The following is a 27,308-nucleotide window of genomic DNA, read 5'->3' as shown; positions in this document are numbered from 1 at the left end:
GGTTATTTTCTGTGTAAGTAATGCAACACAGCAGCGGATATGCCAGTAAACATCGCAAGGGTTTGACAGTCATATCCTGGAGACCCTGTCAGAAGAAAGAAAAGCCGCACCCTGGAACAGCAGAAATCTACAAACATGGTTGATGCACACTTTCTCATTATTTCAAAGATCAGGGTTTTTACATGAATTTCAATGGGGTTTAGAGATGACATGGAAGGCATTGGGGTAAGTTAAGTAAACGTCAGAAATCACTATCCCGAATATACAGACTGACAAACTTGATTGTTGCAAATGAACAGTAACAACAACTATTCTTTATTCATTCAATTCATCACTGAAAAAATTATTTTTCCATTTCAAAAACTGACAATCATCAAGTAGTAATGCATTGCAATATTTCAGACTACAGTAATAAATACAGTGAAACAACTCTGTACAGACTATTCTCTACTGAGATAGCTTTGCAAGCAGCATACCTGTGCTGGCAGTAAATAGCATTGATGGTGCTTTCTTTGTATTCAGCCATCTCCGGTGAAAAGCAATCATGGGATTACTAAATTCCTATACCCAGTTCATCCCCATTCCCTAATAAAGAGGTTTGTGGTCACCATAAATTATGAGTGGGTTGGGCCAAACCACGGCAGTAAAAGTCTAGAGTACTGGAAATTCTATACTTTTTAACCTGCAGTGTCCCTAATGGATAGGTTTGATGGTGCTTCCAAGTCAACGAAAGGTTCACCTTGTGTGGAAGTTTTAGCAGACCTGCTATTACGCATTTTATCCTCACAAATGTTCTTACCCATGAAGGATGATACACCATTGACATAACCAGTCCCCTGGCCAACAATATCAACGATGATTTGGTACCTTTTCCCTAAAAAAAATTGAACGTACATTTGGTCCCTTTCAGGACTTTAAACCAGCCTGACCGATTCCAACATTTCACACTGTAGTTCAAACTAATGACTCAATGGCAGTGACAAATTCATGTAAAAATATATCACTTGATACTTTACAAAAATATCAACAAGCTTATTCATAAGGTATCATATCATGAAACACTGAAACTGGCCGCGCTCTTGCATGATTTGTAATTTTTGAGTGCTAGCAATTACAGTCTGAGACAATAAGTCAAAATTCTCTTCCTATATCACTTATGAAAACATCCAGCAAGTTAGAGAAACCGACGTCTCACAGGGACAATATTCATAATCAATGGTAATATTTACAAATAACTGCTTTCAGGGTTCATTTTCAGTTAATTGTTTTTCCACAAAATGAGCAACCTTATCCGTTTAAATGACGGCATACCGGACTCAACGGCCAATTGTATATCCTGATATCCTATCTCATTGGAAAAGTCAATGAACTTTGAACTTCTATAAACAAAAATCTACCACAGTAAAGTATTTTACACACACCTCCAACATGTACAAGTAACATGGCACGTAAACTGCTGTATACAGTAAAACATAGAGGACCGCTGAAAATTTGAAATCAATGCTGGGCAAACAACACTCATTGAATTTGACATGGAAGCCCCAAACAAAAATTTTTTGAAGTGCGAAAATCCAACAACAACAATATGATTGTTGAACTTAAATTTTGGAAGTTCAAAGTGTTGACTGGGTTTTGAACAAAAAACATTGAACAAACAGATTTCAATGTTGATTAAGTCTCACATACATGTATGGCACAGATGTGGCATATAGCTAGTGCACATTTGCCCATAGTAATGAAATAGAGTTAGTAACTTAGTGTCAGAACGGCCAACCCCCTAGCCACTAAGTGCAAAGAGTTATGTTCGTCAAGTCTGTTTTAATTTTTCGCAGCCTCTAATCACTTCATGTGACAGCAATGTGAAATAAACAACAAGTGGATTATGAACAAGATACAGAACATGTAGCCTAAATTTACAAAATTTTGTTTATCTTCTTGATTCTGGAATCAGTTCACAAGAAGCTCTTCTTTATACAGCGTTAATTATCACTCTCAGAGTGTTCCTCTTCTGAAGTGACGTCATCAAGGAAGGTCATGTGCCGTAACACTTCCGTGACTCCGTATTTCAACTGCAGTTCCCTGATGTCAGCCGGATCGGAGCTCTGCAGTTTTCGTTCATCTTTTGCGCACCACGCTGGACATCCTTCAAATGCGGCGAAATAGAAGGATATTGAAGTTGGATGAAATATCTGAATCTTTTAAATATTGTTGATGGTGGCCAATGGAACGAAAAGTGTCACAGGATTTTTGTGTTCAGAAAAATTCAAAAATAGTTCTGCATTGATGAGTTTAGTGTTTCACAGAACTCAAAGTGCAACATCTGATGCCTAATTATGGCCTTGCCTCTGTGCGAGTGCCACATACTGTCACATATTATGTCCATGACAGGGGTAGATCAGCTGGTCACAAGAATTTGCAAATCGTGCAGATCTCATGTCTCAGTTCGTACAACTACCTGTTGCCTTTAAAAGACAACTTCATATAGTGAAATTTTAAGAAATTTAAGAAGACTTCATAGGTTGAGACACTTGTGGCAGGAGTAATTTTATCTGAATCTCTCTCATTAAATTCAGCAATGCTCTAGCCTATGACCTCTCCTTGGTCACGGCATACGCTACTCTCTCACCAAGATTTCAGTGGAAGCGTAGCGTAGCGTATACATTAACCGAGGAACGGTCCTAGACTAGCAATGCTCCTGCTCTGTTCACCAATGTTGTTGTCGAAATAATTGCAACTTTTCATTTGCCATGAATTAAATGATTTGGACAAAGTAATTTCAGCAAATATTGGACAAATCTCTTGTCAACACAACACTGCAAAACTCACCTGATGGCATTTTTCCATGAACCAAGTAGTACCTGGCGGCACGCACACTACCACTGCACATGAAAATGGCCATAACCGCGGCTTTCAGGGACAGACCAAAGTCTGTCATTATCGCCTGGGTTGCAGAAATGAGAAATAGAGAAATCAACTAAGTAAGGTAGTGGAATTCATGGAGGGGTGGCTATTGGATTCTGTATGTTTTACACAACATGTCAGTCTGCTCTCTAATTTATCTGATCTCTCGTTGGAGATATAAGAAATGTCTTTTTCATGTATACAATGATTGTATACCCCTACTTGCTATCCCAATATGCAACTAAAATGGACTTTGGCTAGAAGATCAACCACAGTGCTGCCAATATTTTAAAATGTCATATTTCACAATGCTGCTCATGTACCTGCAGGCACTGTCCACACACAGCCGACATCTTTATTTAAACTGGGCACAATTATGTTGAGTAATGGTATGTAACCAGCATAAATGTATGGAATACCCAAATATGTACAATGAGTTAGTCATATGCCTTGTCATCCCAATGTCTTCATTTGAACTTGAGGGTGACTTGTGACAAGTTACAAGTGACAGCTAAAAGATTAAAATATTGAAGACTGGAATAGATTAATGACGGTTAGAATGGAAAGCAGATCGCTTTTATCACCGTATTATAGGGAACACAAGAATACTTTGGGTAGCAATATGGCTATTATGACTAGAGGAAAAGGCCTGGTATTGCATTTTTAATAAAAATGTGAATTCTCATCACATAATTTGTGCACCACTGTATTCCTGAAATTATAGAAAACAGAGAGTCCAACAATTAGGTCTTTCTGTCATCTGCACTCTGAGAATGGCACAAAATGAGAAACAACATCAAAATGGTGCAAGTCTTAACCGTAATTATGACACTAAAATTACTCTCATTCTTGAATAAAATTTGAAAACTCTACCTGTATGGCGTCACACTTCTCATGCAAGTCAGAGTTCAATTTGTCATCTTTGTCAATTGACGCAAGCAGATCACCATTATGACTAGACTGTGGCTGGCTTTCTGCAACACAAGCAGACATTGAATGCATGTCAACGTGATGTGAGAATAAATCTTCACGTGCCTTTCCTCTAAGGTAAACACAGCCGACACAACTCTTTTACCACAGTTGCTGTTGCTAACTTTTACATGTCAATGTAACAAGCAAGGGGAACACACTTATATCGTGTTCTGCCCATACTCCTTAATAAGCTTTGAACCCTGAGACAATGTAAATCTCTGAATGTCATAGGTTACCAGGGGGGTCAGAGTTCAAAAGGTTAAACCCTGGCGTGACAAACCAAGATGACACATGTTGTTAGCTTGTCATGCAAAATTCTACTAGACAAAGGCTTCTATATGCTAAGTAAAAAGTGATAGAACTAACTCATATGTTACTTCAGTCTTCAGTACTCTCAATGGGACTATTTCTTTTTGTTGAGTCACAACAAGAGTATCTAGGTTTTCTCTTTATCTTCCTACTTCATTCAATTTATTCTTGAAGCGCAGCATACTGCTATTCAGTCATGTACATTGATGAGCATTGTTGAAGTATGTGACTCTGATGACAATGACTTATCATCAATGGAGCATATTCATGTACCGTGGCTCATGCACTATATACTTGATTCTCACCAAAACCCTATTGCCTTGTCAACATGTCTTGCAAACACAGAGAACTTCACTGCACGATGTATAGCAGCTACACTGGATAATCAATTCGTGCATTGTCTCAGTCAGATACGTTCAAAAAAAGACAAACTTTCATGACACTTTTATTAAGATGAACGGAAATTACTTTCTCACCCATAAATTCTTTATCGACATCTTCCATGACAAAATCTCGGAGTCTATGGCTGGATTTCAGTGAAGCAGAACCGTTTGTGGTTTTAATTGCCGTGTCTTCGTCCCCTGTGAATTGTAAGCCTACATTTATTAGTACAGTCCCACTGAAAACATTTTGTTGATACATATATGTACATACCTTGACTTGCACATGTATTTGTATTTTTATTGTAATACATGTGACACTGTATGTGCACATTTTATTGCACAATACTCAAGTCAAGCGAAAGACCTTTCCTTCATAGATTTTTTTGTGGGGTTATCTCATTTGAACCAGAATTCAGACCTGCCCGGCGATCAGGAGGTACAACAACAAAGTTTGCGTAGCACCGGTAAACCTACACTAGGCCTTTCGATCACTGGCATGACTGTTGTAGTCAAAGGATCTATCAACACAGCCCTATGCACAGCCGTGTGATTTTCGCATCAATGCTGCAAAAACCTGCTCTTTTGTCAATTTTCCGTCATTTGAACTCATTTTTTTGCTACGTATTACTAGACTGCAATAAAAGGTCATAGACACGCACTAAAAGGCAATTGTGATCAACATGGGGGCCGACTGCGTCCTGGGGCCTCTCACATCTGTGTACATCAACGCAGTGACCGTTTTCCTTTATTGATGCAACAGCATCTCCTGTGTCCTTCTCTGGCTTGCCAATCATGGTCTTGTGTGTAATTTTTGTGTGAGGCATTGTGCTTGTTGCTGGTCTAAATATATATACAATGTTGATCATTTTAGTGATGTTTTATTACTGTATTGTACATGGCATTGTGTACAACACATGACCGCGTGTGATCAAAACTCATTTGTTCACTGTGACTGCATGCAGTACACTAAGAGACATAACGTGCTGAATGTATTGTCTCAATGTTCGTAGCCTTACACGAAGTTTATAAAAAGAAACACGCCACTGAAGCTCGTTTCCGATTCTTAATATTTTACAGTTTCATGATCTTGAGTCTTACAGAGGCATTTACAAAGTGAGGGACTGCTTCCATCTCACTTGGATTGAAGTTGAGAAGACTTATGGTTGTAAAAATTTATGTTTGTCAACAAAAAAGTCACGCATGCGCAGCACAATGACAGTCGCACTTTAAAATTATGTCATACCTTTTAATTTCTTTGCATCTGGTTCTTGGTCATCTTCACTGTCTTTATCAATACTTTGTTCTTCATCTTGATAAGTTATTTTCCTTCTCTTAGACCGTCTTTCATTCAATTGTTCCTCTCCTGGAGGAATCGTATTATTCTCCTCTTGTGGCTCCCCTCTTTGACTTCTTGTCTGTATCCTAGCGACTTTTTCATCATCCTTGTCTTTTTTCCCTGTCTGTCTCCTAGAAACTGTTTCTCTTACATCGCCTCCATCTTTCTGACTTCTTGTCTGTCTCCTAGAAACTACTTCTGTCTCATCATCTTGGCATTTCTGACTTCTCGTTTGTCTCCTAGCAACCATTCCAGCATCTTCATCTCTTTCACTTGTCTGTTTCCTAGAAACTGTGCCTCTCACATTCTGCTCATTCTTTTGACTCCTTGATTGTCTACTGGCAACTGTAACTCCCTCACTTTCAGCAGCATCCTCGTTATTTTGTCCGGTCTGACTGCCTTCACTTTGCTTGCTTCCATCCACCTCATCAGCACTCTCCCTTCCTACTATTTCCCATGATTCCCGATCAACTGCATTTGATTTCCTTGGAGTCAAAGGTCGCAGGCGAAGCATCAGCTTTTTCCTCTTACTCTTCACCTCATCGCCTTCAGTGTTCATCTCGTTTCTTGTTCTAACTTGCCCTTTTCGTTTGTCCTGGGTACTCTCGCGGATTTTTCTGATCTTTGAACTTTTGCTCCCTCCTATTGACCCATCTGAACTGTCAGTCCACCTCTCCTTGTCACTTTTGCTGGGAAGTTCACCGCATGAACTTTTACCGGCCGTTTGTCTGGTAACTCTGCAGAATTCTTTGCCAGACTTGTCTTGCAAAGAAATTCCGATCTTCTCACCTGCAGAATGACTGTCCTCAGTAACCTTGTGAGGTGAGTCTGACGGTCGGAGAGTAACCCCCTGATTGTCCTCTTCAGAAGAATCACATTCTTCACTTTCTCTGGTGGATCCCTTTTGTGCTTTTACTGGAGTACTTGTCTTCAGAGGCTTTTTGGTGGCCTGGCCTTTCCTGGCCTTCAGGCGTTGTGGCATCACATCCATGGGACTCTTGAACACATCTTTATCGCTCATCTTGGCTTTCCCATCGTCCTCCGTTTGCTGTGCCTCACTGGATTCAGCTGCTTTGTATAGCTGCTCGTCAAAGGAGGATGAATTGCTCATGACATCCTCCTCGGTGTCATTGCTGTTTTCACAGGAGCTGTCAAATTCTTCAATCTCAACAGAGGTGTCCAAGATGTTGTTGTCTGTAGGAAACATAATCATGTGACATTTATATTTTGACTGCAACTTCAACAAAATTAATTTTTTTCCTGGCACATCTGTTAAGGTAGTATGTGCCTTGAAAGTGAAACACTTAAACTTTTGCTCAAACTTTCCTCAATGAAGCTTTCGACCATTCTCTTACCAAATCAAAAATAAAAATCAGGGGTCTCCATACAAAATTTGTTACTAGAGAGATATTTGAAATTCAAAATGGCCACCATCCCTGGGAAAAATAAATTTTCAATTTTCGAAAAACTAAGATGGTGAAAAGTTTTCTTACATTAAGAACATTAAAATGAGCACCCACAAGTGGTGAATCAGAACAGAATTGATAGAATTTGAAAGGTCGAATATCTGTCTCCGAGGTGCGTTCTACCTTAAGGCAGAATGCACCTTATAGACAGATAGTCAAACTCTCAAATTTTAACAATGCTTTTCTGATCTACTGCATGTGAGGGTCATTTTGAAGCTCTTGGAGTAAGTAAAGTTTGACCATCTTATTAGTGCCAACCTAGAAACTTTAAGTTTTTATCATAGAGTTAGGTAGAACGCGCCTCAGGACAGATAGTCGGACTCTCAAACTTTTCCAATCTTTTTTGTTAATCTAACACTTGTGGGGGCTCATTTTAAAGCTCTTGAAAAAGAAAAACTTTCGACAGCTTAGTTTTCGAAAGTCCAAATTTGATTTTCCTTCATAGAGTTAAGACAGGAATGGCGGCAAGTTTGAATTTCAAATATCGCAAAACGTTGGTAATTTGTTTCGTATTTTTATTGTTGATTTGTAAGAAGATTGGAAAGTTTGAAGAAAAGTTTAGGTCTTTCACTTTTCGAGGCTGACCCTTAACACAAGGATGGTGGCCACTTCGAATTTCAAATATCGGTAAATTTAGGACATTTGTTTCCATAGTCCCAAAATTCACTGGGTGACCCTGATATTTTTTCTTCCTTTTAAAAGAGAATGGCTGAAAGTTTCCTTCAGGAAAGTTTGAGCAGAAAAGAGAAAACCGTCTTTCAATTTCGAAGCCCATGCTACCTTAAACACAGAAGTTTGCTAAAGTATGCAACCTTTGTGCACTGGATCAACAAATAGCTAGTAAAGCTTTACCACTGCAATAAGGACAACTCCTCTATTCACAACATTTTTGATGTTTCATCATTTGTATTTAATGCTGCAGTATTTTGAAGAAGGCCACTGAAACAAGGTTGCTTAAATAGTACTAATTTGTTCATTTTTGTATTGGTCTACTGATGAAAAAATCTCACAAAATCACAAAAAAATTTTATATTTGTTCAGATGTACACACACAAACAATCACTTGACTTGCACCAATAAAATTTAGAGAACCAACATAGAGAAACTGACTCTGTTCTTACCATCTTTATCATTCCGTTTGGGTTTCTCGTCTGGTGATTTTGGAACTTCTTTCTTGTCCTTTTGCTGCCGTTTAATGTAAACATCAAGCTGTGGTTTGAGTTTTTTTCGAAAACGATCCCGCATTGACTGCCATGAATGATCCGTCATCTGCAGAAAAGCAAAATCAAAGGCAAATAATGCAACATTAGTTAACCGGAGTGTTCCCTACAGCTTAGAAAATCAAAGAGGTTGGTATTTTCAGCATAACACTGCATAATTTGCATATTCATATGTTGTAAATAGACATGTATCGTTTTGTGTGGATATTGACGTTGTGAATTGACTGTTCCAAAAAAAACAGGAATGGCTAACCCCTGAAAATCTGTGCAGAACCCTGTATTTATTTGACACTGGCTTCTCACTTCTCTTATATCCTAACCAAACGGGTAAGAACTTGCCATAAAAGTCACTGGATCGTGTTCCTGTTAAAATTAGATTCCTCTGTTGTCGAAAGTTCTGAGACTCATACCTAGTGAAGTTCATGGCAGCTACAAGAGAAATAAGTTTACTGGAAAATGAATGCAAGGTGCAAGTATTACCACAGCCAAAGTTTTATTGCATGTCACTCACTTTTGATGAAAAGATTTCACTTTTTAGAACCAGAATTTTTTACACCTGTGCAGTGCCATCTAATGGTGTTGGGTAATGGTAATGGTGTTTCTCTCCTTATTTGTATAAACAGTACATGGGGTCTGTTTACAACTACTGATCTGATTTATAACTAATAAATAATCTAGTTTGCAGATGGCATGATGGATAATATTTTTAAACAAAATGATTTCATAGGCGATTGGTGGAGTTTTATCTTTTAGTGTTTACCATTTCTAATGTTCAATTAACTTTCTTGCATTAATGAGATCAAATACATTACAATTTGCATAAACTTTGCCAATAGCCACCTGTTGATATATGATGGGCATATGGTACAACGTATATCTGCAAATCTGCAGTGTCATTTTCCTAATAGCAGCTATTAGCGCAAGATACGGGGCATATTAGTATTCATTTATGCAAATTATATTAATGAGCATTGTTTCGGTATTGAAATTTTATGCTAATGATTCTTTATCAATGTGGAATATTCATCTGCCCGAATCCTGCATTGTATAAATAGCAGGGGGGATCGCCTATTCTGGAACCATGTACTAATATGGGTCATATTGACCAGTTGAAAGTCAACTAATTTTGGGAGTAGATCAAGAAAAAGGTATTTCATGAATAAAGCTGAAATACTAGTTATGCGAAAGTCATCAAAAGCTGCAGCTTGTGGAGCTTTAAATGCCCGTGCTGTAATGCTCATGTCTATCTGACGTATGAATTAGGTTACAGTAACTTTTGCACATTCAATGTATTGCAAGAAAGCCACAAAAAAGTGCAAGGAAACAAGAGAGAAATATACTTGCTTTCAACAGCTCCATCTTTTTCCAAATTTTGTTTCCACCCAACTGTTCATAATGATGTTTGGCTAAGTATGAAAGAATGGCATGGTCCTCTGACTCTGTGTAAGCAGTTCGCCTGCTGGAATCAGAAAAGGGTCAGTGTACAACAGCACTACACACATTATCATATACCTCAAGCCACGTTCCTGTGTAAAGCTATGGGAAAAACACACTCACTTTTGTTTAATAATTTACTTTATCACATTCAAAAGCCAAGTTTGTCATCTCCGAACACAAAATACTAGATTTATTCTCTGGTCGTTCTACGTCACGACAACCCGCGTCTATGTCATCAATTTTGGTACGTTGGACCTTTTTTTGCGTCGATCTTTGGTATGCTTGTCAATATAAACAAACATTAGCGATCACAATGTGTCTGACGTGAAAATATTGTAACAATTAATCATGATTATTAGAGTTTGACAAAATACATCCACTAGTCCTTGTGTTTTAATAACAAATAACAAATTCTTGGCTTGTGCATGTGATAAGTATATTATCCCCTATTATTTTTCTTCATTCAGCTTGGAAAATACTCGTTACGTAATGACCGGTGTCACCACACATCTTCGACTCATGGTGACACAGTCATTATGTCACTCATATTTTCTTTCACTGAATGAAGAAAAATATTAGGGAATAATATCTAAGTATCATGCCCAAGCACACTTTGTCCAAATATAGGCAAGCACTGCATTTCAGAACCAACTTCATTCTGGTTACTACACACGTTGCTATCAGCAAACGTTCCATTTATAAACAAAGCCAATGTGAGATTCGAAAGTCTCCTCGTTGTGATTGTACGAGCTGACAGTGAAGTTTGCGAAATCATGTGATATTTCTCAGGGTTTTCTATTCATACCCAGTGTTAACTAAGTATGCTATCAATGATGTCTGTATTTTGAAAGATTTGAAAATGAACTGAATATAAATCAGATTAAGTGTGATCATGGGATAGATAAGCTAAACTATCATCCATCTTCAAGTACTCTGTTATTTCATCCCGAAATCATCACAAACTTAAAGGCACAATATTATATTATTAGCTCACATGTTCACACACGTGGGCTAATGTCATAGCGATGTCTGTCTGTCTGTGTCTGTCTGTCTGTTTGTTTACACGATAACTCAAGGCTTCTAGGGACCTTTGCCGCGTGTTTAAATCGTTGATCGTTTCTTGGTTGACGTCGGATAGCTTGTTCCGTGTTGTACAGTGACTGGATGTGGCTTCTGGACTTTCTTATTTTGTTGAAGATGTTGTTGTCGGACGATGTTGTGTCTTGTTGTGGCTCTGTTGTGGCTGACGTGGAGAAGGTCAGGTCGAACTCTGTAAATGTCTGGACTGGATCGGGTTGCCCTGGTGTTATGTTGTCTTCATCTGAGGAAGTCTCACTGATTAGTTCAAAGTCACTCATGGTGTACGTCGATTGATGTGTTGTTTAGAGTGGTTTGTCTTTTTATGGCATGGTTGTGTCGGATTGTGTAATCTCTCTTTTGTTGTAAGTTGTTGTTGATTGGTTAATTTCGCCTTATTGGTTGTTAGAGCTGGAGCACTGTGATTGGCTCAAATGTCTGTGTTCCTATTGGTTAATTTGTGTGATTTCAGAATCTTGGTGGATCCTATAAAAGCGTTGAGGAAGTGTTGCCATAGTAAGATGGTTACACTTGTTAAATGTATTTTGGCTTATTTGGCTTATAACATTGCGATTTCTACTTATTCTTGCTTTGTTAAGTCGAAAGAGGGCATACACGAGAATACCCCTTACTTTGTATGATGGGTATCCATTGTCTATAACAATACCCGTAATACAACAGACTACAAGCCAAATAAGCCAAAATACATTTAACCAGTGTAACCATCTTAACCAGCATTATTAACGATGGTGCACGCTGTTTGGAATACGTTGTGCTGACGTGAACTCAATTACTCTTGCACCCTGACGTAATTCGGTCAAACAGTCCTTAGTATGTTTTGATGCTCTTTTTTCTAGATGATATGCAAAAACGCCTAAAGCCATAGATAAAGTAATTCTGAATTCTAAGTGCAATTTTAGAGTTAGAACCTTCTAGAGAGTTTGCAAAGATGTAAATGAAATAGTTATCATTCTTGATTTTTACAGTGACCTGCAAAATATCATATATCATATCATATAATATCAAAACCGGCTCATTCAAATCAAAATGCATCCTGGGTAAGAGACAAAACTGTAGGAAGAGTTCTAATATGCCCTTTTATAGTCGCGCCAGCGGCTTACTGACTACGCATGCGCTTATTCATAATATACTATGCGACTAACCGGAAGTGTACCCTTCTTTCTCATGATGGGCGCCGCCATGTTTTTTTTTTTGAGTACTCGTAAATAAACAAATACGAAACAAATTACTATGATATAACATGCCTTTTATAAAATATACCTCTTTTATTAGCCAGTAAATGTTATTATACACCTTGTCGCTGATACAAAGTATCGTTATATAGATAAACGGAGGAAAACTGTCGTGCATATGAACGGGGGGCATACGCAAAGAATGCTGGGATGAATTATAGAAGAGCGCCCCCTGTGTCAATAATTAGATTCAAAAATTGCAAGTTTTTAGACGGAACGCTATAGTTTTCAGCTTGCAAGTGGAAGGTGGGCAGTGCGGTTACCATTGCAATGATAATTATTGCATAATACGTCCCTTGTTTAACGCCATAGGCTGTTATCATTGTAAAAATTGCCAATTTTTGTCCAAAATTTTTACACGCTACAGAAAATCTATAAGCTTACCTGCCCTGCTGCAGGGTTTGATGTCGTGTAAGTACGTGAACTGCTTTCATCAGAGGGAAACTGGGCATAGTTTTCATATAAACGTTTATGAAGTAACAATTACAGTTTATCATGAATCAATACAAATAACATTGCCAATCTTAACCCCTGGCGCGACACCAAGGCTGAGCCCTATATAATATTATATAGGCTATTCGTAACACCATTATCTTGCTAGCAAAATGGTGGTCATTCATTGAAATCTATGACAGTTTGCTTGACATTGTTTTTGATTGACTGCATATTTTGTATTTTCTGACATTAAAATCTCTTCACTTCTGTTTAAAAAAAAATACAGTTACAATGTCTTCTAGTGAAGAGAGCTGGGTTGACCTGTTTCAAACGCAGGAAAGTGAGTCTTTTAGTGACAACTGTAATGATTCTGTGGACAATTCGGACTTCCTACCTTCAGAGATAGAGAGTTCCTCTGATTATTCAGACAGTGAGTGGGAGCCTGGATTCAGTTTCTTTTATAAAAAGGATAAAAACATTCAACTGGGTGAAAGTTCACAAGCATGCTCTACACCAAGTGCCGCCGCTTCTTGCCTCGGCAGCACTTGGGAGAGCAGTGACTCAGTTTCCACTCAGCCTGGCCGTAATAGACGCTATGAAGAGGGTGATGACCTCTCACTAGGTGAGAGGTCACACCCAGGGCAAACAACAACTGCAGCCCTTTCTGGCTCTGGAGCCACTTGCCTCAAGGTCTTTTGCACCCTCTTCGCAATACTGCCTTATTTTTGTCCTGTCATCTAAATTCTTTATTCCTCGTACATGTTTAACAATAGCAGCAGCTTGCCGCATGTGTTGTCTTGCATTCTTTTGCGATTTTCTGCCCCCGTCCATGCCCATCAGCCACTTTAGGAAGGAGCCTCTTGTTTTTCTCTCTCTTGCAGATAACTCAGACGGCTGACTGCCCCCTACTCCGTCTGTCACCCCTCTATTCCCTTCATCTATCTCTCTGTCCACCACTGACTTCCTCTTCCCTATACGTCTGCTCTTCATGTCTCTCTCTATTCTCTCTTTCTCCTCCACCACTCACTTCCTCTCCCCTGTCCATCTCTAAATTATCACCCCTCTCTCTGGCCTGGCGTATGAGCACGGACTGCCATCTGGCCTTGCGGTGAGCCTTAGCAAGAATTAAACTGTATCTTGGGCTTGATGAGTTGAGCCCATGGACATTTTTCATGTGGTGGTCTAGCTGCTTGACTTTGGCCATGCAAAAGTCCACGGGACACTCCTTGTACAAGCCGCAAGAACGAGATGCCAGGTCAAGAGACCTATCATGGGCGACAGTCTTCTTTTTATAGTATTTGGTTGCTTTAACTTTCTGTCTCTCAGCTGGCCGTTCATCACACTCTGGACCATTTCCACCGGAAGTGGCACCAGAGCCAGAAAGGGAGGCCGTTATTGTTTGCCCTGGGGATTGGTCATCACCCACTACATGGCATCTATTACAGCCAGGCTGAGTGGAAACTGAGTCACTTGCTCTCCCAAGTGCTGCTGGGGTGAGAAGCTGTAGCACTTGGTGTAGAGCATGCTTGTGAACTTTCACCCAGAGCAGGGTATTGACTGGCTGAGGTCCATTTCTTAGCTTGCCGTTCAACGCGATCTGGACCACCTCCACCAGAAGTGGCTCCAGAGCCAGAAAGGGCTGCAGTTGTTGTTTGCCCTGGGTGTGACCTCTCACCTTAGTGGAGCGGTCATCACCCTCTACATAGCGTCTGTTACGGCCGGCTGAGTGGAAACTGAGTCACTTGCTCTCCCAAGTGCTGCTGGGGTGAGAAGCTGTAGCACTTGGTGTAGAGCATGCTTGTGAACTTTCACCCAGAGCAGGGTATTGACTGGCTGAGGTCCATTTCTTAGCTTGCCGTTCAACGCGATCTGGACCACCTCCACCAGAAGTGGCTCCAGAGCCAGAAAGGGCTGCAGTTGTTGTTTGCCCTGGGTGTGACCTCTCACCTAGTAAGAGGTCATCACCCTCTACATAGCGTCTGTTACGGCCAGGCTGAGTGGAAACTGAGTCACTGCTCTCCCAAGTGCTGCTGGGGTGAGAAGCTGCAGCACTTGGTGTAGAACATGCTTGTGAACTTTCACCCAGAGCAGGGTGATGACTGGCTCAGGTCCATTTCTTAGCTGGCCGTTCAACGCGATCTGGACCACCTCCACCAGAAGCATGAACCCTACGGTCTTATCTTTATTCGTTAAGGATGTTTTATCAGTTTCTCGAAACTGAGCACAAGAACCTTCTCAAGAACTGCTCATTGATGATGGACCAGTGCAAGACATGGGCCAAAAGCCTGAGAAAAGGCCATCGGGCAAAGAATAGCCATATTCCAGGAGAAATGACAATACATGCTGCTGACTCCTGACGAGTTTCTACGCTATGAAACATGTAAGGTGGCAATTCATGCAAACAAGCTCTTGGTACAGTACAGTACCAAAGAAGGCGATGCAATCATACCAAGAGTACCATTTGGCATCATGTCGGGCCATTTTATGGTTCAAATGGTGCTGGACAATGCTCAGAGGTCCGGAGTATATGTTAACATGCACGTCCAGGACTTTGTAGGGCCTGCAGAATCGAAGAGAATTTTGTCGTAACCATCTCCAAACATAAAACTGCAAGTACATCTGGCCCTGCCAGAGTTGTGTTTACTGTGACTCTTCATAAACAGATGAAGATCTTTGTTGAGAAGGTGCTGCCCCGGACGCCAGGGGGTAATGACCAAAACACCCCTCTCTTTCGTTTATACTATGGTACGCAACATAACTCAAGCTCATTTGCAAAAGTGTTGGCGGCTGCCTGGCATTGTGCTGGTGTGAGTCCCAAGAAGTTGACAACCACTATCATGCACAGGTCAACAGTTACTCAGGTGCTGACCAACAGGTCTGATTTAGCCAGGTCTGATTTAGCCAGGTCTCTTGCCTCGCACATGTCACATAGCAGCAGAACAAATTGGTGTGGCCCAAACAAAGTACAGTCAACATGGTATAAGTGTCATCACATTCCATAATATGATGTTTTTCATGTAAAGTTTGTCACACTGTTTGAAAGACTTAACATGACTTAATCTTTAAAATTTTCACTGTTTTCTAAAGATTGTTTACAATACAATAACATACAGAAGATTCAAACTCAGAAATACACAAATAAACAAACAGCGGTGTCACAAACTTAGCCCAGAAAACGTGGTATTTCGACTTTTCTTGCAAAAATCTTGCATTTTTTTGCAACGTTCTTGTACGTATTTACAATGGTCCGATTTCAAAAGTTCTTCCTGGTTTGAATAGGCCAATAGTCGTGCTATAACCTGCAGAAAATATAATTTAAAACTGTGCAACAAAGGAAACAGTGGTGTCACAAAATATGTAATTAAACCAATTGTGACTTAGACGCAGTGAATAAAAAAGTTGGGTTTGGGTATGCTATATTTAGGAGCTAAATGCACCCACTTCCAGTGCATTGATTTAAAAATTGTAACCAATTTTAGAAAGACAAGTATCAAGTTCATAACATACTAAAACATCAATAACAAAACTCTACAAATAAACAAACAACACTGCCATAAACAACACAAACTATGCTGAGTGTATACGAATTGACAAAGAAAGTCTTGACTATTTGACACACTTAACATTGTGTAATTTTAAAAGTGATTCCTGTTTTAAATAAAGCAACATCTCTATTATAACATATTGGAGAATTGGAGAATCAAGTCAAAAACTGTATAAATAAGACAAACAAGAGAGGCATGATCAAGGCATTGTTTTGCTTAAGGTTTTTAGCAGGCAAAGTCTAAGGTAACATAGAGGACCTCCTGAGGTAACTAACGTAGAGGACGTCTTGAGGTAATGTCCAGGACCACTGGAGGTCCTCTATGCTACCTCAACTTGTTCTCTACGTTACCCATAGACTTACATGGTAAAGTGTTGGTTTTTATCACATGATTACGTGCAGACTTAAATATAGTTGCTGTGCTACATTCTTAAAAGTGCAAGCTGTTTTTAGAAAGAACAACATCTCTGCTATAACATATTAAAGAACCAAAGTCAACGCTGTACAAATAGGCGAAAAGGAGTGGCACAAGCAAAGCAATGTAAAAGTGATTCTTTCGTTTTTATGCCATGTTTACCTGCCGGATTTTTAGGTAAGTTTGCGACCATTAATTACGTACTTAAGGTGGTTCTATTTTATACGTGCACCCTGTTTGGTAAAGATCAACATCTCTGCTATAATATATTGACAAATTAAAGTCAAATCTGTACAAATAAACAAATGGGCGGTTAGGGTTAGGGTTTGCGACTGTGGCGATTGATAGTGCGAACCCTGTTATATTATTGTATTATTTTATTTATTATATTATTTCATCCCGAAATCATCACAAACTTAAAGGTACAATAGGCACAATCAAACATTTTGCTGATGATCTCATCTCGCTGCCGGTGTAATGAAATTAAGCAATAAAGCACACACAGCGACGATATACCACGAGATTTTGACCAGTTCAGGACATATATGCAGGAGCGATAGCGAGTACATATACGGAGTGAACTGGTCAAAATTGAGAGGTATATCGTTGCTGGGTGTGATTTATTGCTATATATATCATAATAGTATATTGAAATTCTGGCGAGAAACGAAAAAAACAGATCTTTACTCAAACTGAGAGCTCATGCGTATGCCAGCCGTGGTATATTGCCAATATACCACGGTTCTTTTCGCGTCTCAACCAATCAGATCACTGTATTTGCGCCATCAATATACTGGTATGATATAATTTACGATAATTTACACCATGCCGTTCTTCATACACCTCAATTTACATCTCATTCTTTGTTGGTATATGTACGTTCTACAGCTAATAATTTTGCTTATGAAAATAATATCATTTTCAGGCTGACCTACCCTGATAAGCTGATTACGGAACTGGACAGTGATGGTACCGGTGATGGTGACCGTACTTGCTTTTTCAGTCTGGAATTTGAAATCAGATTTGGAGATTATGAATCATTGGAATGAAGCTGCAGTATATATTATGTTGCAAGGGTAGATACATGCAGGGGTATTAACCCTTTGAGCGCTGCAATTTTCTCTCCCCAAAATTTAGTGCAAAATTTTACCAGTTTTTTTTGAATTTTTCTGTAGTTTTTTGATAATTTTGGACCAAATGGACATCACATTTCATTTGCTACAGTTTGTTAACAAAATTTTGGCAAAACTCTGAGAAAAATTGACTGCTGTTTATTTTCTGAAGTGGACAAAAATTGACTTTGGCGCTCAAAGGGTTAATTTAAAAAAACTGAAAAAATACAAATGACTCTACAATGCTGATTACTCAGAATTTGTGTATTGAAAGAATACAAATATAGTTAGAATTTTTCATTTGAAAAGGCTGATGCGTGGTGTAACTCCTGTATTTCATAAAATGCTTAAATTTATCTAGGGATTGTTCTACTTTTCAGCAGGCAAATCTCAATACCGATGCACTGTCAAGTACAGTCAATACTGCCATTATTACTCAAGATGGTCCTGGCCTTGGTGAGAAAGGAAAAAACTTCATCAGTACTATTCTGATGGTACCAGTAATTACATCAAAAATTCATTCACTGTTTACTGTTTTGACAGAAGATGGTGCAAACTCTGTGCTGATATGTACACGGGATTTTCATCATTGAAGAGAATGACACAGTGTGCCAGGCTATCTTGTGTTTACTTTACTTACAGATTTTTGCTACACGATGAATGAAAATTGTACCTGTATGAGTCCAGCGGCAGCAGTCTGTTTTCCTTGGCACAATCTTCGATGTACTTAATTGAGATATAGTCATCTGAATGCCTTATCTCATCTTCAACGGATAATCTAATTAAATGAATTTGTTGAAGTAGTGTCACAGAGGTTGTGGCAAAGCTGCCACACAGTATTTCGTGGCGCTAAAGTCAATGCAAAACATACATGGAAGTAGACTCTCTCACTGCCCCTCACCGGCTTCACCTCAGACCACAATACCGCCCTCAGCAGTTGAGCTAAGCAAAGCTCCGCTCAGCAAGTCGGCGAAGCCGGTGAAACCGCGCTGGTTCAGTGAGCCTCGCTTGCTAGGAAGACCGATGAGGGCGCATCACCATATGGTTGAGGATAGAGCTTTGTAGTGGATGAGGGGCTGTGAGAGAGTCTAACATGAAGTAATTTCTTGAGTTGAAGCTATCACATCTAACATAAATAGGTTGCACATATCACAGGTTGACTGAGATTCTTTGCCAGTTTATCAACTGGTGAAAGTTTAAATATTTTGTAATCTTTCACCTGAACTCATGCTAAACCTAGATTAGGTGTGCACTTTCCGATTACATGTATATGATAAACATTCCTTTATGGAAATGTAATACATGTATGTATATATCAGTTTGTTTACTCTGAAATTGTTTTGAACATGTATTTATTGAATTTTTATAAGTTTAATCTTTCCCATTCAGAAGGGCACATGAAAAGTCAATTTCCATCTTATTTTTTATGCATAATGACAATAACATAAATCAACAGTATTATACCGGTATTTCAATATTGTCACTGTTGTGTTGAAGCCGATTTTATTTCAGTCTCAGATTGTCGAATAAGTTCATGAATCGAAATTCTTTGTTTACACTGAAATTCCTTCCCCCCCCCCCTTAACAAAAGTTCAAAAGTGTGAAATATTGATGCCTGCCTGAGAGTACAATGTAGTATTTGCTACAGCTACTGAAGAATATGTTTCCCCTGACCACATTACATCGTCAAGTAATCGATCAAATGTGAGTACTAACTGCCATCAGTATGACACAATGAATTGGAAATAGTTACAGATAAATTTGTAAAGGTACATTCTATGATGATGAAATAGAAAAAGATTTTTACATAGGGAAGACAATACTCACTTTATGCACTTTCTGTCATACTTGCTGCTAATAGTCCCACCGCCATGCTAGGAAAGAATGGAATTTCTGGTGTTACTCTCTCTATGCATGCAGACTGAATGCTCGAGGCAAGAGTTATGACATTTGTACCAGTAATTTGTATCAATTGACATGCGACTGTTACTGAGTAGACACTGTAGGAAGTAAAAATTGTACATACAAAGTCAACATATACTAAACTTTTGTCCAGAACCTCTCCACATGTTTTGGTATACCTCCAAACTAAATTAACCCTTTTCCTGGCAAGTTCATATTTCACCATCAGGTCAAGTTGGTTAAAATTGGACACCAGTGGTGAAGCAAAACATGTCCCATATGGTGCATTTTAATAAAGACATGAAGATTTGAAGGTCCCTGAAGATAGTGATACTTTAAACATGTTTTTTATGGACTAAAGCTGCTATAACATACTAAGCCAAGTGGGTGAAAATACATACAGTTTTGACTCATATACCACTTTTTACTGACGTGGCAAATGGCGAAGTCATACTATCTGGCAGGTGAAGGGCTAAAGTTTTGCATTATAATACAAACACTGCAGAGAGAGAAACCAATTTGCGACTAGATAAAACATCCTTTTTTGATGTTCCACTCAGAATTTCGATATACTGTTATGATATAATAGCAACAAATCACACCCAGCAATGGTATACCACTCGGTTTTGACCAGTTCACTTCATATGGGCATTCGCTATCGCTCGTGCATATATGTCGTGAACTGGTCAAAATCTCGTGGTATACTGTCGCTGGGTGTGTTTCAATTTGGTTCCCACAAAGGTTTCATGCTGAAGCAATTTCAATGTCATGCATTGTCATTTAATGTTTGTCACCTTCCTCAAAGTTTAAACACATACACGTAAACGTAACTTCATGATGACATTGACAACGGCTGATCTAGATGCGTTCAGGCACAGGCGTGATGTTTACTGGATAGTTTGTATAAGTGTAGTTTATGCTACTTTCCGACGCTCTCTTCTGTAGCCTAATCAACAGGGTAAGAAACAGAATTATCCGGCCTGCAAAGAAAACTGCCTGTTCGGTCGAAAAATAAACACGAATCCTACAGTCAGTTACCTCGTTCGACGCGGAAGGCTCTCGACTGTGATATGATGATATAATGTTAGAGTGAATCACGATCCCTCAACAATGATAATGAGTTGCGTTATTACAACGGTGGACGCAAGAAATGCCTATTTGGTGAAACACGGCAGATTTTCCGAAAGTTTTCATTTGACTGTGACATGAGAGTGCTTTTTGGACAGTCGAGAGCCTTCCGCGTCGAACGAGGTAACTGACTGTAGGATTCGTGTTTATTTTTCGACCGGAACGGGCAGTTTTCTTTGCAGGCCGGATAATTCTGTTTCTTGATTAGGCTACAGAAGAGAACGTCGGAACGTAGCATAAACTACACTTATAGAAACTACCCAGTAAACATCACGCCTGCGCTGTTCCCGAAATGTTATTTGACCACCAAATACCAACCAAATTCTAACTAGTACGTGTAGAAAGCATATTGATTGATTGATTGATTGATTTATTTAGCACTTAAAAAAAACCATACAGTACAAACAAGGAAAAGGACAAAGAAAGAAGTTTTGGGATAACACAGAAAAGTTAAAAACTTAGTTCCACTGTTGTCCCACGAAAAATAAAATCACAAGCAAATCGGCACGACAACAATTAATAAACATAGGGCCAAAATCCCTGAAGCTACAATAGACATGGAAATAAAATTAAGTATTTCCTGACTGTATGAAATTATCTCACTAATGTCATCCTAGGGACTTGTAAACCAAATATTAAAGCTGTCTGACCAGCGGTTTTGAAAAAACAAGCAACTCAACAGTTGACAGAGCTCTGTTGAGTTATGTAGAGAATAACCTTTTGTGACACATGTATTGATGAAGAAGGTGGATATCTTTGATTAACATTGTGAGTTCTGTTTAATAAGTTGAGACTGTACATACTCAGAGAAAGCACACTGAAGAGACAAAGGTTTGAAACTTAAGAAGTTCAAGGTCATCAAAAGCATTATAAGGAATCATGTTACACTTTCATTGCACTGTTTACACAGATTGCATAATTGCTATAAATAGCACATGAGGAATCTTTATACAGCCCAGCTTTACCATAAAAACCCTATCACTTTGACCACTCTTTTAATTGACCACTCTATTTTTTTCCTCAAAAAGTAATTTTATTTTATCCTTACCAAGTCAACCATAAATGGAAATTAGAACTTTCTCTATCTCTATCTCTATCTCTATCTCTATTGACTATTTTGAGCAATTTCTTTTAGATAACATACAGGGCACAATAAATGACGGTTCAGAATATGTCAAAGTTGGGATTCAGGAAAGTTGCCTTTACATGTTTAATCCTCCAAGATGGTAAGCATTTCACTATGAACTGTCAAAAAAAGTTGAACTTTCTGATAATTCTACACTAAAATTATTTTGGCTTTGATGATTTCCTAATTAATTCAATTATTTAAAATCATATTAATTATTTTTTTCTGGGTGAATTGATAGGGTTTATACAGTACAAGAATAACATACAATGTAAGTCAAATTTTGACCAAAAATGACAAAAAAATTCCTTAAAAATACAGATTTGCATATTTCATCACAATTTGAACAAATCTAAGTTGGGTTACCCCTAGGGACCTGTATACCAAATAACAAAGCTGTCTGACCAGCGGTTATGAAGAAGAAGATTTTTTTACCAAAAACACCTTTTTTGGCATTAATTTGCCTATTTTTCAACAATATCAAAAATTAAAAAAAAATAGTTTTCTCAAAATCGTATTTTTCATCTACACAACAAATATCAAATCAGTAAGTACTGCGGTTCTCAAGATATTTGAGTGGACAGACGCCTCACAAACGGACATACATACATACATACATACATACATACATACATACATACATACATACATACAGACTGACGACGGACGCCGGACGGATACCCATCCCAATAGCTTCTATAGACTATAGTCTATAGTAGCTAAAAAACAAAATCATTTTGCTCACGTTGAATCATTGCTTCATAAAAATACTTCTTTAACTTTCTTTTAAACAGAGAATTTGAAGTAATACTCTGTATATTTCTTGGAACTTTGTTCCATTCAACACTAGCTGTATATACAAAACTATTCTGATAAAACCGAGCCCCACCTTGAATAAAAATAGAATAGGGTCCGGATCTCGTTCTATGACATGACTGTTAAAAACAAAATTATCAGACAAATATTTCGGTGCTAATCCTAATGTAACTCTATGAACATGATTGAGTTTTATATATGCGACTCTGTGGCTAACAGGTAGCCATCCCATTTGTTTGAAGTGAACCGATTCAAGGTGTGCTCTTGCTGACATACCAAGGGCAAACGTATAACTTTATTTTGGGAAGTTTGAAGTTTTTGTTTGCTTTTTAGAAGTCAAGGCACTATACCAGTAAGAGCTTGCATATATCAAATGGCATTGTATCAAACAGTTAGCCAGCAGTTTTCTCGTATGAAAATCTAAAAACTTCTTATTACGATATAAAAACTTGAGACGAGAACATGTCTTTTTAATAACCTTAGATGCTACTGTTTCACCAGACAAGGATTGATCCAAGTCAGTACCAAGATATTGCACACACTGTTTTGCAGCGATGTTGACATCCCGACACAGAACCTGCATTTCCGAACACTGTTTTAATTTTCGACTAGAACCAAACAGGATAGATTCTGTTTTACCGACATAAGAAGAGACAATTTATTATCAATTAGCCATTCATTGAGATATCCCAATTCCTTACTAAGTTTTGTTTGAATATGTTCAACATCTCTGCCAGACACAAGAAGAGCTGAATCATCAGCATATAAGAGCAGTTTGCATGACACTGCTGATTGCATATCATTTACATACATTGAAAAAAGTAAAGGCCCCAGTATAGAGCCTTGCGGTACTCCACAATCAACTGAGTTATTATTAGAAAGAGTACCGTTCACGTTCACGGCCTGAGTTCTACCAGACAGATATGACTTGAACCACCGTACTGACTCTTTATTCATGCCACATGCATCAAGCTTTTCCAACAGTATTGCATGGTCAACCGTATCAAAGGCTTTCTGAAGATCTATCAAAACCATGCCTGTTAGCTCCCCTTTATCCATATTTGACCTAATATAGTCAGTAAGGTGGATCAGACAGGTGTCCGTAGAGAAAACCAGGTCGAAAACCAGATTGAAATTCATACAAAATGTCAAACTTCTGAAGATATTGTTCAAATTGATTGTAAACTACTCTTTCTAAAACTTTGGAGACCACACTCAAAATTGAGACTGGACGATAATTTCCTTCAAAGGTCTTATCTCCTTTTTTGTAAAGAGGTATCACTCTAGCACGTTTAAGTTCAGATGGCACTTCTCCATGATGAATAGACAGGTTTATAATGTGTGTAAGTGGAGCACTGATTTGTTGAGCTCCATCGATTACAAATCTAGCGGGAAGGCCGTCTAAACCAGCTGCTTTGTTCTTACCAATTTTACCGATAATATCAGTTATAACAGTCTCATCGACTACAGATAACCCAAAAGAATTCTGAGAAGCATTTGTTTAGAGTAAAAATCTTGAACATGTTTGCGACCAAAACGGCCTTTGCTTACAGGTAATTTATGAAGTAAGTAATGAAGATGCAACTGATGTAAAGAAGTCATTAAACTTTTGTGCCACCTTTGAGCTATCAAAACTGATGTCATCCCCAAAGGCCAAACCAATATCGGAACTTGATGTACCTGTCTTTTTTGATGGAGTACCTAAGCTTCGTAGAGTTTTCCAGAGTTGTTTAGGGGAGTTTAATGTATTTTTTTATCCTAGATTTATAAAAGTCAGATTTAGCTCTAGTTATCATTTCACACACACGGTTTCTTTGCCGTTTAAATTCTTTATACAAAGTTTCCCCACCCGTTTTGCGAAATTGTGAAAGTGTTTTGTCTCTAAGCTTCATAGCCTCTAAAATTTCTGAATCAATCCATTCTTCCGACCTTTGCTTTATTCTAACCTCCTTTATAGGAGCAAATTTATCAACTACTGTCATAAATGACGTTTTAAATATTCCCAAGCCCTGTCGACGTTATCGCAAATAATAACATCAAACCAGTTGATATTTCTAAGGGCATTTTGAAATGTATTAATATCATAATTTTTCATTGACCGAATTTTTACAGTTCTATGCTGACCTATTTTTCTACGACCAACTTTCCTGGTACAATATGTTATTAAGTGGTCACTGATTCCCACTGGCAATACTCCAGATTGATATATCTTATCCTCATCAGACACAAAGATGAGATCAATTATAGAACTACTGGTATCAGTGACTCTAGTGGGATCTTTAATTAGTTGAGAGAGGTCGATCGCATCACAAAATGAATGCAGATTGTTCAACAGACTGTTTGCGTTTGAAGAACAAGAAATATTACAATTGAAATCGCCGATAATGATTATTTCATTACCAGGTATCCGATCAGATCTTAAACATATCTCCTCTAAAGAATTGAAAAAATTCCTAGAATTAGGAGGGCGATAGCACGTACCCAACAAAATTGGCTTCACTTTCGGCAATAGTATATCCACCCAGACTGATTCAAGATTTTCATCCTGTAGATCAGGTCGAGGTTTGAAAGCGATGTTAGTACGTGTATATATACACACTCCTCCTCCCTGTCGGTTTCTATCATTTCTCTGACAAACATAATTTGAAATTTGGATCTCACTATCAGGGACGGTTTCGTCAAGCCATGTTTCCGTGATACCTATAACTGTTGCTTGAGTTCGTTCAGCGAGAAGTCTTACCTCGGTTAATTTAGGTAATAAACTCCGGGCGTTGAGATGTAAAATATGTAAACCCTTCATTTGGAAACATTAAAAAGGCTGTTATGAGCCTGTGAGGGAAAATGCACTTTAGCTTGAGTATCCGCTCCTAAGGTTCGACTGTCAATCGACGTAAATTTTCTGTCTTGTTCTCTCGCATCGCCATTAGTAGTAGTAGCAGACTCCATGTTCCTTTCATGAAGCTCCTGGTCGATGATCGGTATGTCATTTGACAGATCGATGCTATCAATAGATGGCATGGCACACCTGGTACAGCACCAGTCTTCGTTGTAATTTACATAAAGCCTCTCATATTGTTTCAATGAAATTCGCTCGCATTTTATGTGGAACCAAGTGTTGCAAACAGAACAGAGTAGGCCCATTTGGTTATTTTTCACTGCATTTGAACACGCACCACATGGAAATTTGGTGCGTGGCCCTGGGTTGCATTGAACATCACCAGATACCAGTAACAGAAGACAGAGGACACTTCGACTGGTGCGAAACGATACTGCATAGGTCCTGGGCTTTGTGTTACGTAATACTGACAACGTTGCAAAACCGAATGGCTTGCATACACTCGAGATTTCGAATAAACGGTCCCGTAATGATTGAACATGGTTGAAACTGTCGCAGTGAGTTTCATAAGGAGTTACCTTATGGTGACATGTCCAACTTGTTGGAAGTTGACAAAAACTATTGTAGAAAATCACAACAAACAGGAGAGCTCTCGGAGTAACCACTGTAACCGCCGCCATGCCTATTGCCTTTCGTTCATATGTTGATGTTGATGAAATATTTTGGCACCATTTTACAAGTGGTATACCCACAAACTGATTGAGTCAAATCGCCGTACACAAAACACAGATTCCTAGTAATTATGGTACGGTGTACATATGTCATCAGTTTGGTTATTTTTCACTTTTTCATTATTTTTCAGCTATACCACATGTAAAATGGTGCTAAGATTTTACATTTCATGGGAAAGCTAATGCAATCATATTCCTTCCGACCTCCCCTACTGGCCGAGACCCCTGGATACATCTTGGCACGTCAAAGCATTGGCGCTTCGATTGTGGTTTCGCGAAGCCCCCTTGATTGTTGTATCAACGCGCGCCTCAAAGGGGCTTTGCGAAGTGACGATATTATATCGGATATATATCCCCCTGGCCACACTTTGTGTTCTTCAATTTTTATTACCCAACAACAACATAAACAACACCATTGCACATCAAAATTACTCTGTTCCATGTGGTTCTACCTTCATTATTTACAGAGTGAATCACGATCCCTCAACAAATTACAGTGTTGGCGCCTGTTGCTGCAGTTCCATAGTCCACAGCTTCCAACGGCGATTTTGTGAGGAGAGCTGTGGTGGCTACGCATGGATGTAAAAAATATTTTTTACATCCATGGGCTACGGAACTGCAGAAACCGCAACTTCATTTTTTTTAGACGTAACAATAACATGTACCATTGCATATGGCGTGGCAGCATACCACTAATATTCGAGCTTACCTCGACAATCGGGCGGATCCTTGCTCTTGCGTCACAAGGTCGCATGTAAAATGTTACCGGTTGGCCATCGTCGGCTGTAAACAGTGTGGACGAATGGGAGAAATCTACATCGTCATCAGCCATTTTCAGATTTGTGTTTCGGAAGGTTTCGCGGGCCGAGCTCACGTCCGGATCCGGTTGAAGTGATATTATTTAATAGG

General features: G+C 38.8%; 1 protein-coding gene across 3 annotated transcripts; it reads right to left on the bottom strand.

The window, feature by feature from the left end:
• Positions 1–294: 294 nt before the first annotated feature.
• On the bottom strand, positions 295–27,308 carry LOC139131333 (telomeric repeat-binding factor 2-interacting protein 1-like). Of its 3 annotated transcripts, none has more exons than XM_070697348.1 (11): positions 27,109–27,308; positions 19,688–19,734; positions 18,534–18,638; positions 17,684–17,752; positions 9,932–10,046; positions 8,489–8,636; positions 5,809–7,095; positions 4,659–4,778; positions 3,775–3,875; positions 2,827–2,941; positions 295–2,143 (listed from the first exon to the last, which is right to left on the bottom strand). In XM_070697348.1, exons 1-11 carry the CDS (start codon positions 27,229–27,231, stop codon positions 1,980–1,982), a joined length of 2,394 nt encoding a protein of 797 aa, XP_070553449.1. In that variant the 5' UTR covers positions 27,232–27,308; the 3' UTR covers positions 295–1,979. The 3 variants fall into 3 exon arrangements, with proteins under 3 accessions (XP_070553449.1, XP_070553450.1, XP_070553451.1); XM_070697349.1 differs by having other exon boundaries at positions 9,932–10,043; positions 27,109–27,306; XM_070697350.1 differs by having other exon boundaries at positions 4,659–4,763; positions 27,109–27,302.

Source organism: Ptychodera flava, chromosome 4 (genome assembly GCF_041260155.1).
Source record: "Ptychodera flava strain L36383 chromosome 4, AS_Pfla_20210202, whole genome shotgun sequence".
NCBI classification, from domain to species: Eukaryota; Metazoa; Hemichordata; class Enteropneusta; family Ptychoderidae; genus Ptychodera; species Ptychodera flava.
Note: the sequence above shows the minus strand (reverse complement) of the source record. Positions and strands in the feature narration are given on the sequence as shown.